The sequence below is a fragment of the Manis javanica genome, chromosome 4, assembly GCF_040802235.1.
Source record: "Manis javanica isolate MJ-LG chromosome 4, MJ_LKY, whole genome shotgun sequence".
Classification (NCBI taxonomy): Eukaryota; Metazoa; Chordata; class Mammalia; order Pholidota; family Manidae; genus Manis; species Manis javanica.
In genome coordinates this window covers 107,711,089-107,738,931 of record NC_133159.1, presented here as the reverse complement: position 1 = coordinate 107,738,931, position 27,843 = coordinate 107,711,089, and the positions used below count along the sequence as shown (strand labels likewise).

The 27,843-nt window shown below is 38.4% G+C and overlaps 1 protein-coding gene across 7 annotated transcripts; it reads right to left on the bottom strand.

Annotated features, from left to right (window-relative positions):
* Nucleotides 1-1,044: 1,044 nt before the first annotated feature.
* Nucleotides 1,045-27,144, bottom strand: MRPS21 (mitochondrial ribosomal protein S21). 7 transcript variants are annotated; one of them, XM_037024898.2, is made up of 4 exons: nt 26,920-27,106; nt 26,709-26,807; nt 26,490-26,600; nt 1,045-6,125 (listed from the first exon to the last, which is right to left on the bottom strand). In XM_037024898.2, exons 3-4 carry the CDS (start codon nt 26,570-26,572, stop codon nt 5,945-5,947), a joined length of 264 nt encoding a protein of 87 aa, XP_036880793.1. In that variant the 5' UTR covers nt 26,573-26,600; nt 26,709-26,807; nt 26,920-27,106; the 3' UTR covers nt 1,045-5,944. The 7 variants fall into 7 exon arrangements, with proteins under 7 accessions (XP_036880793.1, XP_036880796.1, XP_036880791.1 ...); XM_037024901.2 differs by having other exon boundaries at nt 27,054-27,072; XM_037024896.2 differs by lacking the exon at nt 26,709-26,807 and having other exon boundaries at nt 27,054-27,144.
* Between the last annotated feature and the right edge of the window lie 699 nt (nt 27,145-27,843).

The window sequence follows — 27,843 nt, the reverse complement described above, 5'->3', positions numbered from 1 at the left end:
TTTTTCCCTGTATTCAAAATGAGGCTCTAAACCTTACTGACCCTTTAGACCAGTGTTTCTGCAAAGTATAGTTTGGAAAAAGCATGTCCAACATTAAGACATGATTTAATATATGTGGGAAATGAAAAAGATTCTATTATATCAGATTACAAAATATAGAAACCAAAATTCTAAGATTTTAAATGGTAGGCTTACTAGAAAATGCATATATTATCAAGGGAGGTTATTAGAATTTCCCAGAGAACACAAGATTTCTGTATCTAATAGCTAGTTTTTAAGAAGTTTGAGAAAAATAAGCCAAAACCCTCCTTTCCTGATGGTGCAGCATGACATAATGGAATAAGGCCTGGCTTTGGGAAACAAATTGAGGGAGCTTGAACATGTTCAAGTTACACATGCCTCAGATTCCTCATTGTATCTATAGCACCTAACACCAATGTTTCACAAAAGTCACTCAAAAAAGTCTGTTGAATGGGTTAATAAGTTCCAACTCTGCAGAGCTAAAGGTTTATTTTCAGTGCTTTTAACCATCCGGCTCAATTTCCCAGAGGGAAATGTTTTCTAGGAAGTGATTTTATTTCCAAAACTTGGGACCAGATAGGTTTAAATCCTTAGCCTCCTAGTTACCAGCTGTGATTCCTTCAGGTAATTAATTTTTCTGAGATCATTTCCCCAACTGTAAAATGAGGATAAGAATCTCTACTTCAAAAGAGTATTGTGAGGATTAAATGTAATATATAAAACACATTGATTGTGGTACTGGTATAGACAGATATGGACCAACAGCATAAAACAGAGCACACAAATAAACTACATGTATATAGTCAGTTGATTTTTGACAAGGGTACCAAGACCATTCAATGAGGAAAGGATAATCTCTTCAACAAATGGTGCAAAGAAAATTGGATATCCACATGCAAAAGAATGAGGTTGCACTCCTTCATATCACATACAAAAATTGATGCCAAATGGATCAAAGACCTAAAGACCTTCTTTGAAACAAAAACTAAAAAGTTCTTAGAAGAAAACACGGGAAAATCTTCATGACATTGAATTTGGCAATGATTTATTGGACATGACACCAGAAACACAAGCAACAAAAGAAAAAAATAGATAAACTGGACTTCATCAAAATTAAAAACTTTTGTGCACCTAAGGACACTAGCAAGAGTGAAAAAACAATCCACAGAATGGGAGAAATGGGAAAAAATACTTGTAAGTCATATGTCTGATAAGGGATTAATACCCAGAATATATAAAGGACTTCTATAACTCAACAACAAAAAACCCCAACTCAAATGTGCAAAGGACTTGAATATACATTTCTCCAAAGAAGATATACAAGTGGCCAATAAATACATGAAAAGATGTTCAACATCCTCAGTCATCAGGCAAAATGCGAATCAAAACCACAAAGAGATACAACCTCACATGCATTAGGATGGCTACCATCACAAAACCCCAGAAAATAACAAATGTTGGTGAGGATGTGGAGAAACTGGAATCCTGTGCACTGTTAGTGCAATGGTGCAGCTGCTATGGAAAACAGTAGGGTGGTTTCTCAAAAAATTAAAAAAAGGAATACCATATGATCCAGCAATTCTTCTCTGGGACCATACGTAAATGAATTGAAATTAGGGTCTCAAAGAGATACTTGTACATCCATTTTCATAGCAGCATTATTTACGATGGCTAAAAGGTAGAAGCAATGTGTCCACTGGTAGATAAATGTATAAACAAAATGTGGTATATACATGTATTACCGCATCCATCTAAAGGAATGAATTTCTGACACATGTAACAATGCTACAACATGGACAGACCTCAAAAATAGGCTAAATGAAATAAGCCAAACACAAAAGGGCAGTTACTATATTACTCCACATACATGAGGTATCCAGAATACAGAGAGAGAGAAAGTAGAACAGAAGCTACCAGGGGCTGCAGAGAGGAGGGGTAGGGAATTAATGTTTAATGATTATAGTTAGCTTCAGGTGATGAAAAAGTTTTAGGAATGAATGGTTGTGATAGTCACACAACATTGTGTATGTACTTAATGCCACTGAATTATACACTTAAAAATGGTTAAAATGGTCAGCTTTGTTATGTGTTATTTTATCACACACAAAAAGTTTAGTTCCCAATTGATGTGGTGACCTCATGTTCTCCTGGGCTGAGCCTTAAAAAAAAATTTAATACAGTGCCTGGCACATTGTAAATGTATGTCATATATTGCTACTGTCATATATTTCTTCAAGAAATAATCATTGAGCATTTAAATGCTGGGCATTGTTCAAGGCATTGGGACTATACTGGTATAAAGACAAAGACCCAACCTCGAAGTAACTGAAAATCTAACAGAGGGAGAAAGACAAATAAATAATAAATCACAACATATTATAAAAATAAACTTATAAAGGTAAACTCAAGACACAAGAAAGGAGAATAAAAGGGAAACTGGCCAAGGAATAAGGGAAAGCATTTCAGAGAATATCCTAAGAGCTGGAATACAGGTAAGGGGAAGAGAACACATCATGTTGTGTCATCCAGAAGTGCATCTGAGGAGACAGATGGCTAGAGAAGCAGGATTCAATCACAAAAGGCCTTGAATGCCCTAAGTAGTTTGAACTTTTATCTTGAAAGCAATGAAAACCAATTATCAGTGTAAGGTGATACAAGTGAAGGATCAAGGTTGCAATTGAGGACAATCATTCTGGCTAAAGTGTGAAGGGACTGCAGGCTGGGCAACAACTGACACAAGGAGATAGTTAAATGGCTGTTGTAGTAATCCCAGAGTTATGATGGTAGCTGGGACTAGAGTTGTAGCATGGATGCAGGCGATGGGTTAGTGAGGAAGAGGAATGATCACGTTTCTGACTGGCAAAACTGGGAAATTATTGTTATTAACATTTAAGTTCTATGTGCCAGACACTATGCTAAGTACTTGACATGCATTATCTCATCTAATCCTTACCACAAATCTGTAGATACAATTATCCTCATTTACAGGGAAGACTAGAGTTTGTTAAATAACGTGAAAATCATGATTGAATCCAGATCTGTTTGACTAAGTAAAAAACTGTATGTAAGGTAGCAGGCACATAATGGAAGTGCCGATTTCCTTTCCCTTCAATTGCCTACGTTTAATACATCACTCCATTACTGCACCTTGTCAGTACAGAGTGACTTACTATTCCTTAGTTTTTTCACCTAGCATACAAGTTTTCATTTTGTACTTACATTTGAAATTACTTTCATTTTGTTTACATTTAGTCACTTCTGAAAACTTTAAAGTACAATATCAAAAACAGAGTCCCAATTTTAAAGGGGTACCTGTTTCCAGAGTACTAAACATCGTAAGATTCTTAAATTACAATCTGAACAGGCCCTGCCAGCAGCAATCCAGTGGATGGCTGAAAGATGTCACAGGTGCCTGAGATCAGGGTAGGAGGCATTGCATCTATCTCCCTGTAACTGGGTAAATACCAAACCAACCCTCTCCTGAACCCCAGGATACAAGGATTACGGCAGTCCCTACTCATTGTACAACCATGAGGTTATCTTCTAGCTTCCCAGAGCAGGGAATAGGTCTTTCTCTGCCATGACAGCACAAGCTGATTGGAACTTCAGGTAACCAGCCAGTTACTTCTTTTACATGAGCCCTCTCAACTGGCTATCTGCTAAATTCTATCATTGTTCACTGCTGTGGGGGACATGGACAATGGTCAGGACTAGAGACTAAGATAGCAGGGGATAATCTCAGAGATGAAGTGAATTCCAGATCTCAGCCACCCTCAGTATTTTGGAGGATACTCAGAAGCAGTTTAAAACAATTTAGACTCAGAGGAATACTGCCAAGTAACAGCCCTGGTTCTGCTATCACAAACATACCCCTGCCATTTTGGCAAAGGCCTTCATTCTTTAGCAACAGCAATTGTCAAGATATGACACCATGCCATGGCTCAGAATGATTTATGTGACACATTAAAAACCAAATTCAGAGATTAAAAGGGGATAGAAGTATCAATGTCTAACCTGTTAACCTGTTAAAATGTTGTGCAAAGTAACAAAATTGAACAGTATATACATAAAATTTCTCCAACTATTATTTAAGTTTTCAGAGGACAAGGACCAGATCTTTTACTTCTAAGCTATTTCTTTGCAGTACCCTATAATATGCTGTGTTCACCATGGGTCTTATTAAGATAATCAAACCCGGTAAGGCAAGGAACAGTGGTTCCAGCACATATTCTTGCAGACCTGCTTACTCGTTAAGCATGGTCATTGTGAAAGGGAGAAAAGATACTGAAAAGATATCAATGGTAGAAGAAATCTGAAGCCATGCTACCCTACCACAGGGTGACAAATTTGAACACTAGCTATCTGACGAGGTAGGGGGCTTAGGAGTTGGCTGTTTACGTTCTTTTTGAACACCATGCTGAGGGTTGCAGCCTGGGTGAGAAGAGGCAGCTAACAGCTTCTGCCTACCCTGTGTTCTCCTTCAGGGATTGGCACCTACTCTCTTTTTACTAGTAGCATGGCTGTCAGGTGACCAGGGTCAGAGGAAATAGCAGGAAAGGAAGTACAGCAGCTGACCTTCCTGAAGTGGTCAGATGCCCCCAGATGTCAAGAGTTATTCCCAGGAGTGCCTGTTGAGAGGAGGTAGGGTGGTAGTGGAGACCTCCATCTGGAATCTCTTAAGTACTATAGGGCAGTGTTTCTCAAACTACCACACAAAACAATCACCTGCAGGACTTGTTAAAGTAGATTACTGGGTTCCAACCCCAACTGCCAATTAAGATGGCCTAAAGTATGGTCCCAGAATTTACATTTTGAACAGTTCCTCAGGTGAGGTTGATGCTGATTTGAAGACCACACCTTCAAGTAGTGACTCTGTGGCATCTTACTGTGAACAGCCTGTCTCTGTGGGGGTTTCTGGCTCTGTGCCTTAATCTCTCAGCTCTTCTCCATTCCCTCTTTTCTACCACCCATCTACTGCTTTACTTCTTTTCTTCTCCATCCCTTCATCAGCATCTTTTAAGGAAAACTAAAGGATGTTAGATTTGTCTTAAAGATTCCTTTTGGCAAGGATTCCAGCACTCTACTTTGGTTAATGGGTGTTTCAGAAGCAGAATTTCACATACATTATATGCTTCCTCTCCTTCTTTTACTTAACAGCTGGGGGAGCAGGGAAGTTCAGTAAAGAGTTAACAGGTGCTTAGAGCAGAGAAGACAAGTAGTGACTCTGTGGCATCTTACTACGCTGATGGTCAGTGACTGCGGTGGGGTTGGGAGGGGGACTTGATAATATGGGTGAATGTAGTAACCACAATGTTTTTCACGTGAAACCTTCACAAGAGTGTATATAAATGATACCTTAATTTAAGAAAAGAGAATAACAGGTGCTTATCCCGTAATAAGATATTGCTTTGAATTTCATAAAAATTGTGTAGGATATGGTGAATACATTCCACTTCATTTCAGAAAATTTTCTCCCTCTCCTAGACTTTTTAAAAAGTTTATTATAGTAAAATATATGTAACATAAAATTTACCATTTTAACCATTTAAGTGTATAGTTCAGCAGCATTAAGTACATTCACATTGTTGTGCAACCAACACCACCATCCATCTCCAGAGCTTTTTCATCTTGCCAAACTGTAGCTCTTTGTCTATTAAACAATAATTCCCCATTCCTCCCTCCCAACCAAACCTTGCAACCAACATTTTACTCCTAGACTACTTTCTAACTCACCTTTTCTTTCACTTAATAAAAGAGAGGGTCCATTGCTGACTAGTGGGATTATTTCTATATTTGCTGGTCTTTTTGCATATACGTGATTGAGTTTTGTAAGACAGGGAAGAGAAAATGGGGTTGGGGAAAGAAAAGAAGTATACACACAACAACTAGATAGGTTTCATACTGGGCCTATTATCCACAGGCCTCAGCAGCCCTGCCATGGATCTGCACGATTCTTTCGCATCAAGAAGTTGATCTTGCGAGCCATTTCCATACTGTAGATTCGCTGACAGATTTCATAGCTTTCCCTTTGTCGCTGGCGACAAGGCTTCTCATAGTACCGCCGTCGCTTAATGTCCTCAATGAGCCCATCCATGGTGAGGATTCTGTATAAAGGCAAAGGCAGGCAATGAAGTTAGAAGTTTGGGTCATTAGAAGTCTTTTCCAGTATCACAGAAGGCCAGAAGTCAAATGACCAAACTGGTGTGTGTAAAAATTATGATGTAAAATGGTGGCAGTATAGTATGAACTGCCTATTTAGAAAGGCTCCAAATAGGAGTATGTGAGGAATAAAAAAAGCAATTAATTACATAATCCTTGCCCTTAGGGAGTTTATAGTCAGATCATGTTCTCAGCCTCTGTTTCTCCCACAGCACACTGAGGGTCTTATGACACAATCACACAAGAACAGCACCTCTCTGTGATAGTGATTCTCAGTGCATTTCAGAACCTACCAGTGGGGTGAGTCATTTGTAATAGGGAAAAAAATCACCAGGAGTGATTCCTACTCAGTACTTACTGGGAAATGTAGTTCCACCCCTTCTGTTTTAAAAACTGACACAGCTGAATGAAGCTTACAAGTCTGAGAAATCTCTGGGCCTAATTCATACAGGCAAAGAAGAGACCCTAATCACACCAGTAATACAAATGGGACTTAAAACAACAGCCTCACCCATTGTTTTTCCATGTACTACATGCTCCAACTACATTACTTTGCTGACTACTCTCTGAACACATTCTAATACCAAGTCTTAACTCATGCTGCTTCCTCAGCGTAGAATGCTGCCCTCAAATTCCAGTTGCCAACTTTCTGACAAATTTTCCTCTTTTCGATGCCAAATCCAGATGCTACCTCTCCTCAAAATTTTCTTATCTTCTAAGAGAAAATCATTTACATTGTATGTCCTATTCAGCAATTATTTCATTCTGTCATTCTGTTAGTTATTTATACAAACATCTCCCTCATTAGACTGAAAATTCCTGAAGGCAGAAACCATGTTTTATTAATCTTTAAGTGTCCATAAAAATGGGCTCAATCTATCTTTTTCCTGTCCATCCAATTCCTTGCAATGCAGTTATCTTGTTGGATTTATAACACACCTACCTCAAACTCCCCTCTTTGGTCTCACTGAACCAAGAAGACACTGGGGCTTACTTATAACTAATCCTTAGGCTCCAACCTGTGATTTGTCTCTCTCGCTCAACCATCATTAGTTGATTCTGAGAAGGTCTACAGGCACCTGCTGCCACCCTCCATTCCTGGCACTGTTTACATGGCCCCATTCCTGCTTACCCTGTCCTTTTATTACATGTAAAAAGTAAGTCACAAACACAACTGGAGATAAGGAAGTTGAGACATGGCTACTATAACTGGAAGAAAGGGGACAGAAGAAAAAGGAAACAATAAGAGAAACTACCAGCTACTCTAGCCCAGCAGGAAACCCTAGTTATTACTTTTATGTTATACCACAAAGCCCAAGATAACAACAATAGATTGGACATGAACTTGAGAAGATTTGAGCTTTGGGTAAATTACAAATGTGAATAGACATGGGAACATTTATCCTATGGGATCCTCTCTCAGGCTTCTGCTATTTAATGTCAAGAATGATTTGTAGGCTAGTAGAGAATCCTATTTGTCTGGGATGATGGGAAGTAAGGGAACTGCTGCAAACTCCCAGAAGTGGGAGAAGCAGATAATTCAGTTTCTGTTGGAAATATAGGCATGCCCAGAAGTCATGTGGATCCAAAACTAGAGTCTTACAGTAGAGAAACAGGGCACCAAAGACCAAAATACCCAGTATCCTGGCCCACAAAGGGTCTTACTTGTTGACTTTCTTCCTCAATCTACCTTTAAATGTTGGTATCCCTCTAGATTCTGACTGTAAACCTTCTTTCTATTTCTATTAGGATTTCCCTAACCCTTATGAGTGAGCATCAACTCTGATACACAACAGAATTCTCTTTTAAAGGGTTTTTAAAAGGTACTCATGCCTAGGCCCTATTCCTAAGAGATTCTAATTTAATTGGTAGAGTGGGGCTATGCACTGGAAATGTTTTAAAAGACTCCAAGATAATTCTAACATAGATTCAAATTGAGAACTGACCCAGACACTGTTGACTCCTAAATCTTTATTTCTGGCCCCAGTCTTAGAACCAAACTGATATTTCCAATTGCCTCAAAACCTGTAAAAAACAAATTTATTGCCTCCTAAAATCTGTTCTTACTCCTCTATATTCTGTTAATGGCAGCACTAGTTACTCAAGCTAAAAATCTCAGCACACTCTGGCATTAGGCCTTCTCATTTACTTCATAGATCCACAGTTACCATATCCTATATGAAAAAGTTCTTAGATCTTTTCTTTCATATGGCCACAGCTCTAATAAAGGTCATTAACAACTTGTACCTGGACTACTGAAATAATCTTCCAATTGGTCATTTACTCAAATAAGTATTTGTGGATTCTCAACTCTGTACCAGACACTGTGCTAAGTGGTGAGGATTAAAAACAAACTTAGACATGGTTCCCTATGTTTGCAGTTGAGTAAAGAAGATAATTATACAAAAATACAATACAGTGATAGGTGCAAAGATTAGGGAAACAGTGTCATAGAAGCACAAAGGAAAGACATTTAATTTGGACTTGAGGATGAAAAGGTAGTTATAAAGGCTTCCTAAAGGACAACTTATTTGAACTGGGAAGGTTAAGTACACTGTCCTATTTCCATTCTTCCTCCCTACACTAATTATTGTCCTAAGACATAAATAGGATCATGTAACTCTGATGCTAAAAAATCTTCCCAATATACAGAATAGTCTAAGTTAGTGGTTCCCAGACTTTTCTGCACATCGGAATTACCTGTGAATTAAAAAATTCCAAACCCTAGGCCATACTCCAGACCAATTAAGTCACAAGAAGGGAGGGCCGTGGTAAGGGATTTTTAAGTTCTCCAGGTGATTCCAATGTGCATATAAATTCGGGAACCACTAGTCTAAGCTCAAAGACCTAAACAATTGAGCTTCGCCCTCTCTAGCTTTAATAACTTGCCCTATAAAGCCTATGCCCTAGTCACACTGAACAGATGTAGTTCTCCAAACATACTACATATCTATTTTTTCTACCTTTGCTCATGATTTTCTCTTTACTTGGAAAATCATTCTTTTCTTCTTTAGGATTTATGAAATCCTATTTATTCTTCAAAAGCCCAAATCAATGGTTACCACATCTGTAAACCAGTCCAGTTAAATTATCACTCCTTCCCTGTTCCCAAAGCACAGTGGTTCTCAAACTGTAGCATGCAGCAGTGGCTTAGAACACTTGTTATACACAACTGCTGTGCCACCTCCAGATTCTGATTCTATAGGTGTAGTGGGGACCCAAGACTGCATTTTTTAACAAGCTCCCAGGTGATGTTGCCACTGCAAGTCCAGGAGAACCAGCACCATTGCACCATGTCAATGTCTCTTTTAAAATGTTATTCAGACAGTATTATATTTAATGTTTTGGTTTTTTCTTTTACTCTCCCTTACTGGATTGTGTACTAAGTTAGAGATGAGGTCTTTGTTTTTGCATTTAATGAAAAGCTTGGTAAAACGCATATCATCAGTAAATGTGTAACAAAAATGAGTCTTCTAGGTGACCTACAAATGTCCATAGTTCAAGGAACTAACAGACTTCATGACTGACACAGTTCTTGGGAATATTAGCTCAGAAGCCTCAAGAATATTACCTTTACTAAGACAGCACATTAGAATTTAGATAGCATTTTCACACCCATGATCCTAATGACAATCCTATGAAACTGTTTAAGCAGGTAATGTCATTTTTTAAGATTATGAAATAATCAGACTGTCCCACCCAAGATCACAAAACGGAGCTATAAGTAGAATTCAGGTCTTCAGTGGGGTGCTCCATAATAATATTCTGCTTATCAAACAAAAACCACCCAAGGTTCAAAGACAAATTATTGCAGTGCCCATGGACAAAGGAGATACAGAGGAATAGGGCTTGGCCGAGCTCCTCAATAACAATTAAGAGATGGAAGCCAAGATGGAAGCTTGCTTACTGCCATTTAAGAAGCTCGCTTTCTGACCTACAGACTAGTCCATTAGAGACTAGTTTATATTAGAGAAAAAACAAAGAAATCACTGAAAGAATAAGATTAATTATATAATATAAAAAGGAGAAGGATTTTAAAGGCAGCTAGAGAGAAAAAGGTCACCTATAAAGAAAAACCCATCAGGCTAACATTAGACTTCTCAACAGAAACCCTACAGGCCAGAAGAGAATGGCATGATATATTTAATGCAATGAAACAGAAGGGCCTTGAACCAAGGATACTGTATCCAGCATGACTATCATTTAAATATGATGGCGGGATTAAACAATTCCCAGACAAGAAAAAGCTGAGGGAATTTGCTTCCCACAAACCACCTCTACAGGGCATCTTACAGTGACTGCTCTAGATGGGAGCACTCCTAAAAAGAGCACAGAACAAAACACACAACATATGAAGAATGGAGGAGGAGAAATAAGAAGGGAGAGAAGAAAAGAATCTCCAGACAGTGTATATAACAGCTCAATAAGCGAGCTAAGTTAGGCAGTAACATACTAAAGAAGATAACTTTAAACTTTTGGTAACCACGAATCTAAAGCCTGCAATGGCAATAAGTACATATCTTTCAATAGTCACCCTAAATGTAAATGGACTGAATGCACCAATCAAAAGACACAGAGTAATAGAATGGATAAAAAAGCAAGACCCATCTATATGCTGCTTACAAGAAACTCACCTCAAGCCCAAAGACAGGCACAGAATAAAGTCAAAGGATGGAAAAACATATTTCAGGCAAACAACAGTGAGAAGAAAGCAGGGGTTGCAGTACTAATATCAGACAAAATAGACTTCAAAACAAAGAAAGTAACAAGAGATAAAGAAGGACACTACATAATGATAAAGGGATCAATCCAACAAGAGGATATAACCATTCTAAATATATGTGCACCCAACACAGGAGCACCAGCATATGTGAAACAAATACTAACAGAACTAAAGAGGGAAACAGACTGCAATGCATTCATTTTAGGAGACTTCAACACACCACTCGCCCCAAAGGATAGATCCACCGGGCAGAAAATAACTAAGGACACACAGGCACTGAACAATGCACTAGAATAGATGGACCTAATAGACATCTATAGAACTCTACATCCAAAAGCAACAGGATATACATTCTTCTCAAGTGCACATGGAACATTCTCTCTCCAGAATAGACCACATACTAGCTCACAAAAAGAGCCTCAGTAAATTCCACAATATTGAAATTCTACCAACCAATTTTTCAGACCACAAAGGTATAAAACTAGAAATAAATTCTACAAAGAAAGCAAAAAGGCTCACAAACACATGGAGGCTTAACAACATGCTTCTAAATAATCAATGGATCAATGAACAAATCAAAATAGAGATCAAGGAATATATAGAAACAAATGACAACAATACAAAGCCCCAACTTCTGTGGGACGCAGCGAAAACAGTCTTAAGAGGAAAGTATATAGCGATCCAGGCACACTTGAAGAGGGAAGAACAATCCCAAATGAATAGTCTAACATCACAATTATTGAAACTGGAAAAAGAAGAACAAATGAGGCCTAAAGTCAGCAGAAGGAGGGTCATAATAAAGATCAGAGAAGAAATAAACAAAATTGAGAAGAATAAAATAGCAAAAATCAACGAAACCAAGAGCTGGTTCTTTGAGAAAATAAACAAAATAGATAAGCCTCTAGCCAAACTTATTAACAGAAAAAGAGAATCAACACAAATCAACAGAATCAGAAATGAGAACAGAATAATCACGACAGACTCCACAGAAATACAAAGAATTATTAAGGACTACTATGAAAACCTATATGCCAACAAGCTGGAAAACCTAGAAGAAATGGACAACTTCCTAGAAAAATACAACCTCCCAAGACTGACCAAGGAAGAAACACAAAAGTTAAACAAACCAACTACGAGCAAAGGAATTGAAATGGTAATCAAAAAACTACTCAAGAACAAAACCCCGGGGCCGGACGGATTTACCTCAGAAATTTATCAGACACACAGAGAAGACATAATACCCATTCTCCTTAAAGTGTTCCAAAAAATAGAAGAGGGAATACTCCCAGACTCATTCTATGAAGCCAACATCACCCTAATACCAAAACCAGGCAAAGACCCAACCAAAAAAGAAAATTACAGACCAATATCCCTGATGAATGTAGATGCAAAACTACTCAATAAAATATTAGCAAACAGAATTTAACAGTATATCAAAAGGATCATACACCATGACCAAGTGGGATTCATCCCAGGGATGCAAGGATGGTACAACATTCGAAAATCCATCAACATCATCCACCACATCAACAAAAAGAAAGACAAAAACCACATGATCATCTCCATCGATGCTGAAAAAGCATTTGACAAAATTCAACATCCATTCATGACAAAAACTCTCAGCAAAATGGGTATACTGGGCAAGTACCTCAACATAATAAAGGTCATATATGATAAACCCACAGCCAGCATTATACTGAACAGCGAGAAGCTGAAAGCATTTCCTCTGAGATCGGGAACTAGACAGGGATGCCCACTCTCCCCACTGTTATTTGGAGATCCTAGCCACGGCAATCAGACAAAACAAAGAAATACAAGGAATCCATATTGGTAAAGAAGAAGTTAAACTGTCACTATTTGCAGATGATATGATATTGTACATAAAAAACCCTAAAGACTCCACTCCAAAACTACTAGAACTGATATTGGAATACAGCAAAGTTGCAGGATACAAAATTAACACACAGAAATCTGTAACTTTCCTATACACTAACAATGAACCAATAGAAAGAGAAATCAGGAAAACAATTCCATTCACAATTGCATCAAAAAGAATAAAATACCTAGGAATAAACCTAACCAAAGAAGTGAAAGACTATACCCTGAAAACTACAAGTCACTGTTAAGAGAAATTAAAGGGGACACTAACAAATGGAAACTCATCCCATGCTCATGGCTAGGAAGAATTAATATCATCAAAATGGCCATCCTGCCTAAAGCAATAAACAGATTTGATGCAATCCCTCTCAAATTACCAGGAACATTCTTCGATGAACTGGAGCAAATAATTCAAAAATTCATACGGAAACACCAAAGACCCCGAATAGCCAAAGCAATCCTGAAAAAGAAGAATAAAGTAGGGGGGATCTCACTCCCCAACTTCAAGCTCTACTACAAAGCCATAGTAATCAAGACAATTTGGTACTGGCATAAGAACAGAGCCACAGACCACTGGAACAGATTAGAGACTCCAGAAATTAACCCAAACATATATGGTCAATTAATATTTGATAAAGGAGCCATGGACATACAATGGTGAAATGACAGTCTCTTCAACAGATGGTGCTGGCAAAACTGGACAGCTACATGTAGGAGAATGAAACTGGACCACTGTCTAACCCCATACACAAAAGTAAATTCAAAATGGATCAAAGAACTGAATGTAAGTCATGAAACCATTAAACTCTTGGAAAAAAACATAGGCAAAAACCTCTTAGACATCAACATGAGTGACCTCTTCTTGAACATATCTCCCCGGGCAAGGAAAACAACAGCAAAAATGAACAAGTGGGACTATATTAAGCTGAAAAGCTTCTGTACAGCAAAAGACACCATCAAAAGAACAAAAAGGAACCCTACAGTATGGGAGAATATATTTGAAAATGACAGATCCGATAAAGGTTTGACGTCAGAATATATAAAGAGCTCACACACCTCAACAAACAAAAAACAAATAACCCAATTAAAAAATGGGCAGAGGAACTGAACAGACAAAACAAAATACAGATGGCCAACAGACACATGAAAAGATGCTCCACATCGCTAATTATCAGAGAAATGCAAATTAAAACTACAATGAGGTATCACCTCACACCAGTAAGGATGGCTGCCATCCAAAAGACAAACAACAAGAAATGTTGGTGAGGCTGTGGAGAAAGGGGAACCCTCCTACACTGCTGGTGGGAATGTATATTAGTTCAACCATTGTGGAAAGCAGTATGGAGGTTCATCAAAATGCTCAAAACAGACCTACCATTCGACTCAGGAATTCCACTCCTAGGAATTTACCCTAAGAATGCAGCAATCAAGTTTGAGAAAGACAGATGCACCCCTATGTTTATTGCAGCACTATTTACAATAGGCAAGAATTGGAAGCAACCTAAATGTCCATCGGTAGATGAATGGATAAAGAAGATGTGGTACATATACACAATGGAATACTACTCAGCCATAAGAGGGAAAATCCTACCATTTGCACCAACATGGATGGAGCTGGAGGGTATTATGCTCAGTGAAATAAGCCAAGCGGAGAAAGAGAAATACCAAATGATTTCACTCATCTGAGGAGTATAAGAACAAAGGAAAAACTGAAGGAACAAAACAGCAGCGGAATTACAGAACCCAAAAATGGACTAACAGGTACCAAAGGGAAAGGGACTGGGGAGGATGGGTGGGCAGGGAGGGATAGGCTGGGGAAGAAGAAAGGGGGTATTAAGATTAGCATGCATAGAGTGGGGAGGGAGAAAGGGGAGGGCTGTACAACACAGAGAGGACTAGTAGTGATTCTACAACATTTTGCTATTCTGATGGACAGTGACTGTAATGTGGTTTATAGGGGGGACCTGGTATAGGGGAGAGCCTAGTAAACATAGTATTCTTCATGTAAGTGTAGATTAAAGATTAAAAAAAAAAAAGAAAGAAAGAAAAGGGGGATTACTCCTTGATAGGATAAAACTAATGGTAAATTAAAGATTAACGCATGCTTTAAATAACCTTAATTTTGATCACTTAAAGGATGTCAGATGATCGGCTATGGAGGTACACTTTTCTGATAATATTCCTTTCTCTTAATAAAAAAAAAACAGTTCGTGTGTGGTGACCTCCAATGAGTTCTACACCATGGTATAAAGGGCATATCAAAGTGTGGGCAAAGGGTCTGTTTGTTGTTATACAGAAGATCAAAGTCTAATTTGGCTACCCAGAAAATGAACTAAGATTCGATATGAAGAAGAACTTCCAACATCAGCACTCTCTGGAAGACTCCTACCAGAAGATGATCATCAAAAAACCTCCACAAAGATCCAGGCGATGCTGCAGTTGTAGCTGCATCCAACCCACCGTTTCCTGGACTTGCCATTGGAATGAAGGAGGAGATATTTAAGCTGGCCTGTGCATACAGTAAAACAACAAATTTGACTGGATCTATACTGTTGGAACTCAACCAAGAATTAGGAGAAGTGCAAGTTGTAGCACTCCAAAATCTTACGACTACAGACTATCTATGGTTAAAAGAACATATGGGATGTGAACAGTTCCCAGAAATGGGTTGCTTTAATTTGTCTGATTTCTCTCAGACTGTTCAAGTACAGTTGGACAATATCTATCATATCATAGACAAATTTTCACAAATGCCTAGGGTGCCTAACTGGTTTTCTTGGCTTCACTGGAGATGGCTGGTAATTATAGATCTGCTTTGTTTATGTAACTGTATTCCTATTATGTTAATATGTGTGCGCAATTTAGTTAGTAGTTTAAAACCTATACATGCTTAAGGTACTCTACAAGAAGATATGTCAAAGAAATAATCAATCCTCCCATGTTTTCTTCCATCTGCTACCTCTATAGCTTTTCTTCTTCCTTCCTAATTACAACCCTTAAATAGAATTCGTGCCTCATATCGAATTTACCGAGTATCATAATTCCTCCAGGTGGTAAAGATACCTCAAGACAAATGCTGGGCATAGAAGCCACAGGGCATAAATCTGCAAAGAAGTAAAAAGCTAACCTTTTCAAAGAATACGGCTTCTCTCTCACTTACCAACTTTACATCTCCCTGTATGGTCCCGGAAGATGACTGGTTAGCCAGAGACGGGTAAGATTCCTCAAGGGAGGAACAACCTAAGACAGGCACAGTCGCAGGGGGGCCATCAGGTGAGAAATTGGGGATCAACAGTGGTGAAGCTTAGAACCTCACCCCCCCTGTTTTGAGAGAAATCTTCTGCATCTGTGGATGTTTTATTGCCCTTGTCTAGCTCAGATTAACACATAGTCTACAGGCACACACATGATCATCTACAATTGCTCTCTTACAACACTAAACTATGTTTTCTACCTTTATCTTGCATCTACCTACCACTTCAGCATTTTATTAAAAATAAAAATAATAATAATAATAAAGGGAGAAATGTGGGATCCACATATAAATCAAGTATAAAAATCAAACGAATATTCATATTTGACCTGATTGTTTATAGTTCATAATGCATGATCAAAACTGAAAGTTTCTGTGATGACTGCCCTTGTACTGTTCACCATGTAAGAACTTATTCACTATGTAAGAATTCGTTCACCATGTAAGAACTTGTGCGTTATGCTTCAGAAGATTGGAGACTGAAGAGAACTAGGCTTGAGATGGATTAATGATTGTGCATTGAGCATTGACTCCCCTATACAGAATTTTATTGTTGTTAAGAACCATTTGATCAATAAATATGAGAGATGCCCTCTCAAAAAGAAAAAAAAACTAGTTATCTTATATTTCAATCAGAAATGTTGCAGTTTATCATACATGTTATTAAATTAAGTAATTTTCCCCATGTAAAAAAAAAAAAAAAAAAGGAGAAGGAGACTGGATTTGAGAAGATACTATAAAAAAACAGAGACCCTGGGTATAACTTTAACTAGGAAGATTATCTATTAGAATGACAAAGACAGTTTAAAAGTAGGATGAAAGAACATGGCAAAAAGAGGAGAGAGTTTAGATACGTACTCAGGCATCTTATTGGAGTTTCAAAAAGATTCTGAAACAGAAGTGATCGTCTTACCAACTAAATGCCTGTGTGGTCAGGCAAAAAAGCAAAACAAGAAAAAAGCGACAAAAGAATGTAAGAGTGGAGGAGGGGAAAGACTGAAAAGATTGGTGTCCCCCAACATAAAGATGGTAAATGCTGAATGAACTTCCCTGGTTCTAACTACTTCCAAAACACAGACCAGATAAATTCCAAGATACCATCTAAGGATTCCCTCCCTTACCCTGCACTTTCTAGTTATCCTAAAAAAAGGACAAACTATGTTCAAATGCTCGAGAGTCCCTACAAGTAGAGGCATCTACTCAACGCATTTCTAATAAAAAGGATGCAGGAAAAGCTTTGTAGAACGAATAAAAAGGATGCAGGAAAAGCTTTATGTAGAACTCATGAAGTAGAGGGTGTTACCGAGGATGGAATTTCCATACAATTTCAAGGATAGTTCAAGGACTAGCAGGCCAGGAGTTTTAGAGGAAACAGATCAGCCTGGAGGTCAGGTGCCTGGCAACCTAACGTTGAAGAAGAAATCAGCTGCCAGTTTTAGTGAAATTCAACAGATTATGTAAAAGGAAAAAGCTGTCTTGCCTGCAGAAGGTTGGGGATGACACACATGTTGGTGTAACTAGCCTACATCAGGACTAATGTACAAGGACTCAATGAGCCTAGAAACTTCGTTGCCAGAATACAAGGGGTCAGCCACACATGCCTCCAGTGTTCTTGCCTTTACTTGCTTGGGGGCCACCCAATCATGCAGGGCCTCCTAGCAACCCCCACTCCCCATCTTATTCCAGGACACCAATGAGAGCCCTTGGTTATATAAGCAGCATTTTGTGGTGGTCTCACTGGGCAGACACATAGGCTATTTCCTTTGTAAGACTATTTCTGTGCTCCAAACATGCTAAATAAAGCTTTAACCTTCCTTTCCTCTCATCCACTCTTCTACCTACTGCTGCAATTAGAACACAGAACATATTTTTAAACTACCAATATCAGAAAGCTGAGAGAGATAAAGAGAAACTTGGGATGTAAGAGAGAGATACCGAAAAGGTGGCCAGAGAGATTATTGGAAAAGCAGAGAAAAAGAAGAAAAGTGTTATCAGAAAACACTGTGTTTGACAGACAAGACTGGGACACTCCAGAACAAGCCTGCTCATACTGTCATGCTTACCAGTCCTTGCTTAGAAAATTATTCTAAGAGCAAAATATTTGTTCACCTCTTTTTCCCTGAGGAAATATATGTGGGATATCTATCACTCCAAGATAAAAGGAATAGAAATGTAGCTTTCTAAAGAGTGAATCTAAACTGACATAATAAGTATCATCCCCAAAGATTATAAGAGCCACAGCCATAATATTCTTGCACTGCTTTTCTGGATAATCCCAGCCACAAAGTTGAAATCTTCCAAATTCATAAGAAAGCCTAGAAGAGATTATCATACCCCAGGCCCTCAGTCTCTGGGACCTGAATCTCTTTATTTTTTGGTCTAATCATTCTACTTTCTGATTATATTATTTTCTTCTTAAGCAACGTAAATTGTTTTTCTCCAAAACGTAGTTCTACATTGATGTTCTCATCTTTGAAATGAAGAAAAAAATGCCATGTTTCTTAACTAGGATACTTGACAGAGTGACAAAGGTGCTATCCATAGACAAAGTCTCTGGATAAATTTGATGTATCTGCTTGGGGCAACAATTTTAACTTGGTGATGGCAGGAGACAGTGTTGCTAGCACCAAAACAGATGTAATAGCAACAAATTAAGAAAAAAAAAATCACCTATAATTTTAATTTTAAAAAAGAGAGACTTCAAAGAAATTCATTTGTTTACAGTGGCAGGACCCCTCTAGATCCTTCACTTTCTTATGGTAGTAAGAATATTTCAGTGCTGGCCAACAGACACATGAGAAGATGCTCCACATCGCTAGTCATCAGAGAAATGCAAATTAAAACCACAATGAGATATCATCTCACACCAGTAAGGATCGCTGCCATCCAAAAGACAAACAACAACAAATGTTGGTGAGGTTGTGGAGAAAGGGGAACGCTCCTACACTGTTGGAGGGAATGTAAATTAGTTCAACCATTGTGGAAAGCAGTATGGAGGTTCCTCAAAAAGCTCAAAATAGACATACCATTTGACCCAGGAATCCCACTTCTAGGAATTTACCCTAAGAATGCAGCAGCCCAATTTGAAAAAGACAGTTTTATCACAGCACTATTTACAATAGCCAAGAAATGGAAACAACCTAAGTGTCCATCAGCAGATGAATGGATAAAGAAGATGTGGTACATATACACAATGGAATATTATTCAGCCATAAGAAGAAAACAAATCCTACCATTTCCAACAACATGGATGGAGCTAGAGGGTATTATGCTCTGAAATAAACCAGGTGATGAAAGACAAGTAACAAATGATTTCACTCATCTGTGGAGTATAAAAACAAAGGAAAAACTGAAGGAACAAAACAGCAGCAGAATCACAGAACCCAAGAATGGACTAACAGTTACCAAAGGGAAAGGGACTGAGGAGGATGGGTGGGAAGGAAGGGAGAAGGGGGGGATGAAGAAGAAAGGGGGCCTTATGATTAGCATGTATAATGTGTGGGGGGTGGGCACGGGGAGGGCTGTGCAACACAGAGAAGACAAGTAGTGATTTTACAGCATCTCACTATGCTGATGGACAGTGACTAATGGGGTATGTGGGGGGGACTTGGTGAAGGGGGGAGTCTAGTAAACATAGTGTTCCTCATGTAATTGTAGATTAATGATACCAAAATAAAATAAATAATAATACAAAGAATATTTCAGTGCAAAGTTTAAACAAACACTAAAGTAAGGGATTGGCAGAAGATAAGGAACATGATATTCATTAAATAGACATATATTGAGAGCTTTCTGTGTGCTAGACAGTTTGGTAAATGCAAGGGATATACAAATAAAAAAGCCTAAGACCAATGGAACAGACTAGAGAGCCCAGATATAAACCCTTAAGAAGCCTATTACAAACCTGGCTGAATATGAAAATCTCATGAGACATTTTTTAATGCTGCTGGTCAGAAGCTACCACCCAGACTATGATATTGTCTCAGGTTGGGCCCTGGCATCAACAGTTTTGTTTTTTTTAAAGGTTCCCCAGGTGGTCCTCACTGGCAGTCAGGGCTGAAAACCACATGACCACACAGACCAGTCTCCTGTTTCTGCCTAAAATTAGCACTTCCACCCAGGAAAAAATGACATATAAACTGCTATTTACCTATAAAAACACAATCTTGAAGTTTGGGGCTGTTTAACAAATAGAAAGGAAAGAAAGAAATTTAGATTTTTTAAAACAGATTCCTAAGAATAAGAAGGTCTGAGATAGTACCAAGACAGGCCAGATGACAGACAGTAGGCATCCAAATATACCTCACCTTCTGCCATTTCTTTATTCTTCCCTTGTCTACCATCCACTTACACCAGGGATCAGGAAGGATTTTCAGATTTAAAACAAAAAAAGAAAAAAACAGGAAAAGAGAAACTCTAATGTTGATTAAATAAAAAAAGGTATTGGTTAAATAAGGCTTTGGAAGAGGCAGATTATAGAGGTTTGGTTCTAGGTTAATTAGAATAATCCCAGACAAGGAAATAGGAAGTTTTCTGTAAGGAGCTGGAACCAGCCTTATGCTCTCTGCAGACCTGGCATCAATGGAGACTGTTCAACTCCTTCAGGCAAGAAATTAGAAATATTTTGTTTTCCAGGTTTAAAATCTTTTTTAAAATGGAAATGGGGGATGAGGGAGCACTGCACGCAGAGAGAATAAATGTTATTTCAGAATGACATTGGCAATTGGCTAAACAGAAAGAGCCTTGGTTGGGAAGTATCCCTGTAAGAAAGTCATTCCAGTATCAGTAGCAAACTGGATCCTCATGACAAAATAAAGCTTAATTATTTTCTCATTTTTTCACCCCCAGGACACCTTAAGCATAATCTGATAATCAAGGAAGATAGGAAAAGAAAAAGCTAAAGCAAACTCTCAATCTCTTAAAATAAATAAATAAATAAATAAACCAATCACCCATAAAGCAAAACCAAAAAGGTAAAAACTTGTTTACAAATGACTTTCAAATTATGATAACAGCTAACTCTTTATGCCTATTATGTGCCAAGCACTGTTCTAAGCAATTTAATTGTATTAACTAACTTAATCCTCACATCAACCTTATGAGATGGGTACTATTATTAGTTCAATTTTACAGATGAAGAAATTGAGGCAGAGAAACATTAAGTAGCTTGCAACAGATCATAAGTGGCAAAGCTAGGATCTGAGCCAGGTAGTCTACTTCAGAGTCTGTGCTGTTAACCATGAAGTTATGCTGCCCCATTTAGGTGAGAAAACAATTTTCAGGCCACCGCTTTGGTCAAAAGTATTAAAGTTGTAGCTAGATTTTTGATACTATTATAAGAAATGGTTCAGTGAATGTTCCACCACAAACTGTTGCTTTGATCTTGGTCAAAGTAGCTAATTTCCTAAAGACAAAATTTGTGCTTTTGTGTTACTTGCAATTTAGGAATAGGGCAGGTGAGGGGATCTAAAGGCAAAGCTTTAAAATTTGTTTTACCATCAATTAACACCTGCCCTTTGACATCCCTCAATACAAGCATCTCAATCATTCTGGCTATAAGACCCATTTAAATCCACCAAAATAAATCACACTGTAAAAGAATAAAACAGAAAGGTCAGAAAAAGGACAAAGTAATCTCCAAGACTTCCTTTTTCCAAATTCAGCATTTCATCTCATCAGCTAATTCACTACAGAGTCTGTAAAGACATTCAGTTTGTGCTTCCAACATAGGGGAAGAGAAAGGTCATTAGACATCCCAAACATCTCATAGACATGCCACTAGAAAGCCTGAAATAGAAGAAAGTTGGGAATGAGCAGTAATAGTACAAAAAAAAAAAAAAAAAAAAAAAAGAGAGTATTTTACCACCCAGTACCTAACCGATTATCTTTACTTTCAATATGAGTGACAATGCAGAGAGATAGCTTCTGCCTAAGGATATGACTGGCATGCACAGACAAAGAATCATGGAATTAGGCCACCCCAAGGCCAGATCCTTTTAACAGATATACAGACCACTGTGGGATGCAGCGAAATCCATGCTAAGAGGAAAGTATACTGCAATACAGACCTGCCTCCGGAAAGAATAATAATCCCATATGAACAATCAAAACTCACAATAAACAAAACTAGAAAAAGAAGAACAAATGAGACACAAAGTCAGTAGAGGAGGAACATAATAAAGATTAGAGCAGAAATAAAATTGAGAAGAATAAAAAAATAGAATCAATAAAAGCAGGAGCTGGTTCTTTGAGAAAATAAACAAAATAGATAAACTCCAAGCCAGACTTATCAAGAAAAAAAAGAGTCTACGTACATAAACAGAATCAGAAATGAAAAAGGAAAAATCACTATACACACCACAGAAATACATAGAATTATTAGAGAATACTATGAAAAATTATATGCTAACAAACTGCATAACCTAGAAGAAATGGACAACTTTCTAGAAAAATATAACCTTCCAAGGCTGACCCAGGAAGAAACAGAAATCTGAACAGGCCAATTACCAACAATGAAATTGAACTGGTAATCAAAAAACTACCTAAGAACAAAATTCCTAGACCAGATGGCTTCACTGCTGAATTTATCAAACATTTAGTGAAGACCTAATACCCTTCTCCTTAAAGTTTTCCAAAAAGTAGAAGAGAAGGGAATACTTCCAAACACATTCTACGAGGCCAGCATCACTCTAATACCAAAATCAGGCAAAATTACAAAATCAGACAAAAAAAGAAAATTACAAATCAAAATCTTTGATGAACAGAGATGTAAAAATACTCAACAAAATATTAGCAAACCGAATTCAAAAATACATCAAAAAGATCATCCACCATGATCAAGTAGGATTTATTCCAGGGATGCAAGTATGGTACAATATTCGAAAATCCATCAACATCATACACATCAACAAAAGGAAGGACAAAAACCACATGACCATCTCCCTAGATGCTGAAAAAGCATTCGACAAAATTCATAATCCACTCATGATAAAAACTCTTAACAAAAAGGGTACAGAGCACAAGTACCTCAACATAATAAAGGCCCTGTATGACAAACCCACAGCCAACATTATACTTAAGCGAGAAGCTGAAAGCTTTTCCTTCAAGATAGGGAACAAGACAAGGATGCCCACTTTACCCACTTCTATTCAACATAGTTCTGGAGGTCCTAGCTACGGCAATCAGAGAACACAAATAAATTAAAGGCATCCAGATTGGCAAGGAAGAAGTTAAACTGTCACTGTTTGCAGATGACATGATTTTGTACATACAAAACCCTAAAGAATCCACTCTGTAACTACTAGATCTAACATCTGAATTCAGCAAAGCTGCAAGGATACAAAATTAATACACAGAAATCTGCTGCATTCCTATACACTAACGATGAACTAGCAGAAAGAGAAATCAGGAGAACTGTATTCACAATTGCATCAAAAAGAATAAAATATCTAGGAATAAACGTAACAAAGTAAGTGAAAGACCTATAACCTGAGAAATTAAAGAAGATACCAATAAATGGAAACATATCCCGTGCTCATGGATAGGAAGAATTAATATTGTCAAAATAGCCATCCTGCCTAAAGCAATCTACAGATTCAATGCAGTCCTTATCAAAATACCAACAGCATTCTTCAATGAACTAGAGCAAATAGTTCTAAATTTCATATGGAAACACAGAAGGCCCTGAATAGCCAAAGCAATCCTGAGAAGGAAGAATAAAGCTGGGGGGATTACACTTGCTGACTTCAAGCTCTACTACAAAGCCACAGTAATCAAGGCAATTTGGTACTGGCACAAGAACAGACTCACAGACCAATGGAACAGACTAGAGAGCCCAGATAAAAACGCAAGCATATATTGTCAATTAATATATGATGAAGAAGCCATGGATATACAATGGGAAAATGACAGCCTCTTCCAACAATTGGTGTTGGCAAAACTGGACAGCTATATGCAAGAGAATAAAACTGCATTATTGTCTAACCCTATACACAAAAGTAAACTCAAAATGGATCAAAGATCTGAATGTAAATCATGAAACCATAAAACTCAGAAGAAAACATAGGCAAAAATCTCTTGAATATAAACATGAGCAACTTTTTCCTGAACACAGCTCCTCGGGCAAGGGAAACAAAAGGAAAACTGAACAAACGGGACTACATCAAGCTAAAAAGCTTCTGTACAGCAAAGGACACCATCAGTAGAACAAAAAGGCATCCTACAGTATGGGAGAATATATTTGTAAATGACGTATCCGACAAGGGGTTAACATCCAAAATATATAAAGAACTCACACACCTCAACACCCAAAAACCAAATAACCCGATTAAATAATGGGCAGAGGACCTGAACAATTCTCCAAAGAAGAAATTCAGATGGCCAACAGGCACATTGAAAAGATACTCCACATCACTAATTACCAGGGAAGTGCAAATAAAAAACCACAATGAGATATCACCTCACACCAGTTAGGATGGCCAGTATTGAAAAGAGTAAGAACAACAAATGCTGGTGAGGATGTGGAGAAAGGGGAACCCTCCTACACTGCTGGTGGGAATGTTAGCTAATTCAACCATTGTGGAAAGCAATATGGAGGTTCCTCAAAAAACTAAAAATCTAAATACCATTTGACCTGGGAATCCCACTCTTTGGAATTTACCCAAATAATACAAGTTCTCAGATTCAAAAAGACATATGCACCCCCATGTTTACAGCAGCATTATTTACAACAGTCAAGATATGGAAGCAACCTAAGTGTCCATCAATAGATGAATGGATAAAGATGTGGTACATATACACAATGGAATACTACTCAACCATAAGAAAGAAACAAATTCTGCAATTCCCAACAGCATGGATGGAGCTGGAAGATATTATGCTCAGTGAAATAAGCCAGGTGAAGAAAGACAAGTACCAAACAATTCCCTCATTTGTGGAGTATAAAAACCAGGCAAAACTGAAGGAACAAAACAGCAGCAGACTCACAGACTCCAAGAAGGGGATAGTGGTTACCAAAAGGAAGGGGTGGGGGAGGGTGGGTGGGGAGGGAGAAAGGGATTCAGTGGTATTATGATTGGCACATATGGTGTGGGGGGGATCATGGGGAAGACAGTGTAGCACAGGGAAGACAAGTAGTGACTCTGTAGCATCGTACTACACTGATGGACAGTGACTGCAGTGGGGTGGGGGACTCGATAATATGGGTAAATGTAGTAACCACATTGTTTTTCATGTGAAACCTTCGTAAGAGTGTGTATCAATGATACCTTAATAAACAAAACCAAACCAAAAGATTGTATATTAATGATACCTTAATAATAATAATAAAAAAAAAAAGATATACAGACCATCCTGAGCCTGCAACTGCTTCTCCAGTAAACAGTTTCTGAAAGCACCTTTGTCCTCATTTAGTATGGTCTTCCGTTTAGCCCTCCACACATAGAACTCTGCTGAGAACTCAGTTCTTTCAAGTTTACCCGCTCAGTCCACAAGAACTCCACCAATATTTAAACCCAATCAAGTGAGGATTCATAACTATGAAATGAGTGCCACAAATCTCTCCATTTCCAGAGAAACTAGCAAATAATCTAGTAACATACAGCAAAGAACACTGCACTAGAAAGCTGTTTTTATGCTCCTCTCCACCGTTCAGCAATTGTGCGACACAAGAAATACAATTTAATCTTCCTAGGCTGCCCTTACTTGTGAAATAAAGCTATCACTTTACTGTCCTCTAAGCAGAGGGTTGGCTCATATAATCTCTTAAGATCTTTCATACAATTCTTTGTTATTTCAACTCAACAAGCACTTGTTTCTCCAAACTCTGCTTCACACTGGGGAAAGAAAATGATGACTGAAGCATGCCAGAATATGAAAATCTTTACAACCGGTGATAAGGGAAGCCCAAGGAACTACTTGCTTGATCAAGTATTGTGCTATGGCATTCTTATGAAAGCCATTCTAAATCTCTTAGCCTAGCATTCAAACTTCCAGTACAGCTCCTCTATTTCAGCCAGTTCATTCCCATCTTTATTTTCTTATTTGGGCTATAACCTTCCTCTAAAACTGTTACGTTTTACATCTGTTTGCTTCCCCAAGATCCCAAATCTGAATTCACCATTTTTCATTAGTCTTGTCCCACACCAATCCCACCCTCTGCTTTGTTTATCATGTACTATGTCCCTGCTTCCTAGTAACTTTATATCTTGATTTTCCCTTTGGGCTCTTTTTAAAGTCTTGGACAGAATTCAGGCATCAAAGTAATTATGGCTGATGAATAAGCTTCATACAGTTAGATTTAAGAACCTCATTATTAAGATAAAAAACTGTGGCTGAGGAGTTTCAATCAATTGTGAACACCTGGGCTAGCATTGCGAACACTCTATGACAGGGAAAAAGAGAGAATAACTACCACACTTCCCAAGAGACAGATATGATTTTGGTCCACTAAATTACCTGTTTAGGGTCCTGTATGCACCTTCCACGTTCCCGTCCTGTACCATCACAGTCCTGGCAATGAACTTCAGATGTTTTGCCATGACCTTGGACTTAAGTCTTCACTCTGCACTATAGAGAAAGGAGGAGGAAAAGTATAGAGGCCAGATAAGAATGAGAAACACAACAGAATATACACTCTATGGCATGGCTTATTCAGAGTCTGTTAATAAAACGTACTCAGGAACTTGCTAGACAGGGGCACGTGGCAGTCCTCATATCCTAACAGTACATGCGAAACGCTGTCAAGCCTTCCCCGTTCTCTGTGCCAATACAAACCTTACCAAAGGGAAGAAAAGAAATAAATGGTAGCAGGACATCGCCACGGAGATTTACGTGGTCGGGCAATGGAGAGCCGCCGGAACGTGCGGCAGGAGCCCTACGCAATTACCGCTCACGGCCCGAGGAAAGTTTGGGTTGAGAGTTGGAAACACGGCCTTCCTCGGTGTTCAGGAAAGGGGGCAACGGAGTGCAATATTTGCCTCCCGCGCCACCGACCTCCCTTTCCTCATGCCCAACACGAACCCCTTATCCCGAGCCCTCAAAATCCAGCCGACAGGAATGCAGCTCGCGACCGGAAACGGAAATACGTAATCTGCCGGGCGGTGCTTAGAAAACCGACCTGAACAAGGGGGGAAAAAAAAAACGCGTGGAAACCATGGCAACATTCTTTCTGGCCCGGGCTGACAGTCTCTCCATACCTACCTGCCCCCACTCCGTCCCCAGGCTCGGACACTACACCTGACAAAGCAAAATGCTCGTTTGCCTTGTTACCCAAAATTTCCTCGCCTTCTCATGGGGTCGTCAGCGTTCGGCCCCTGAAGTTAGGCCTATTCTGTACCCCTTAGTCCTATTAAGTCTGTAATATATATTTAAGTTATTTCTTTTTCTGGAAGGAAAATAAGAGAAATAGGTGAAGCTTCCTGAACATGCTTCCTGTTTTTTTCTTCGCAAAGGACACAGATTCTTTACAATCTGCTCTCCGGATGAAAAACAGCATCCCACCCCTCATCTGCTTAAAATTACCATACCATAAGTTTCCTATAACATCATCTTGGCCAGCCATTTCACTAAATAAAGTGAAATCACTAAATAAAGAATTGGGAAACATCTGCAAGATTTAGAATCGAAGACTGTTTTATGTCAGCTTCTATCCCTTTTTTGCCTCTTAGTGAGACCTAGTAGAAAAATCACCTTTTTAATTTCTTCCTAACTGAAAAAAGCTTTCCTTTATTTTATTTGTATGTTACTTATACATATACACTTATGGTTATTCACAGTTCAGATCTGGTGGCTACTGGATAACGGTAGGAAA

Excerpts from the sequence above, each read along its gene's own strand:
- MRPS21 (XM_037024896.2), bottom strand. The coding sequence starts at position 26,572 with ATGGCAAAACATCTGAAGTTCATTGCCAGGACTGTGATGGTACAGGAC. Across the intron at positions 6,126-26,489 it reads GCATACAGGACCCTAAACAG|AATCCTCACCATGGATGGGC; the intron begins GTAATTTAGTGG and ends GCCTTTATACAG.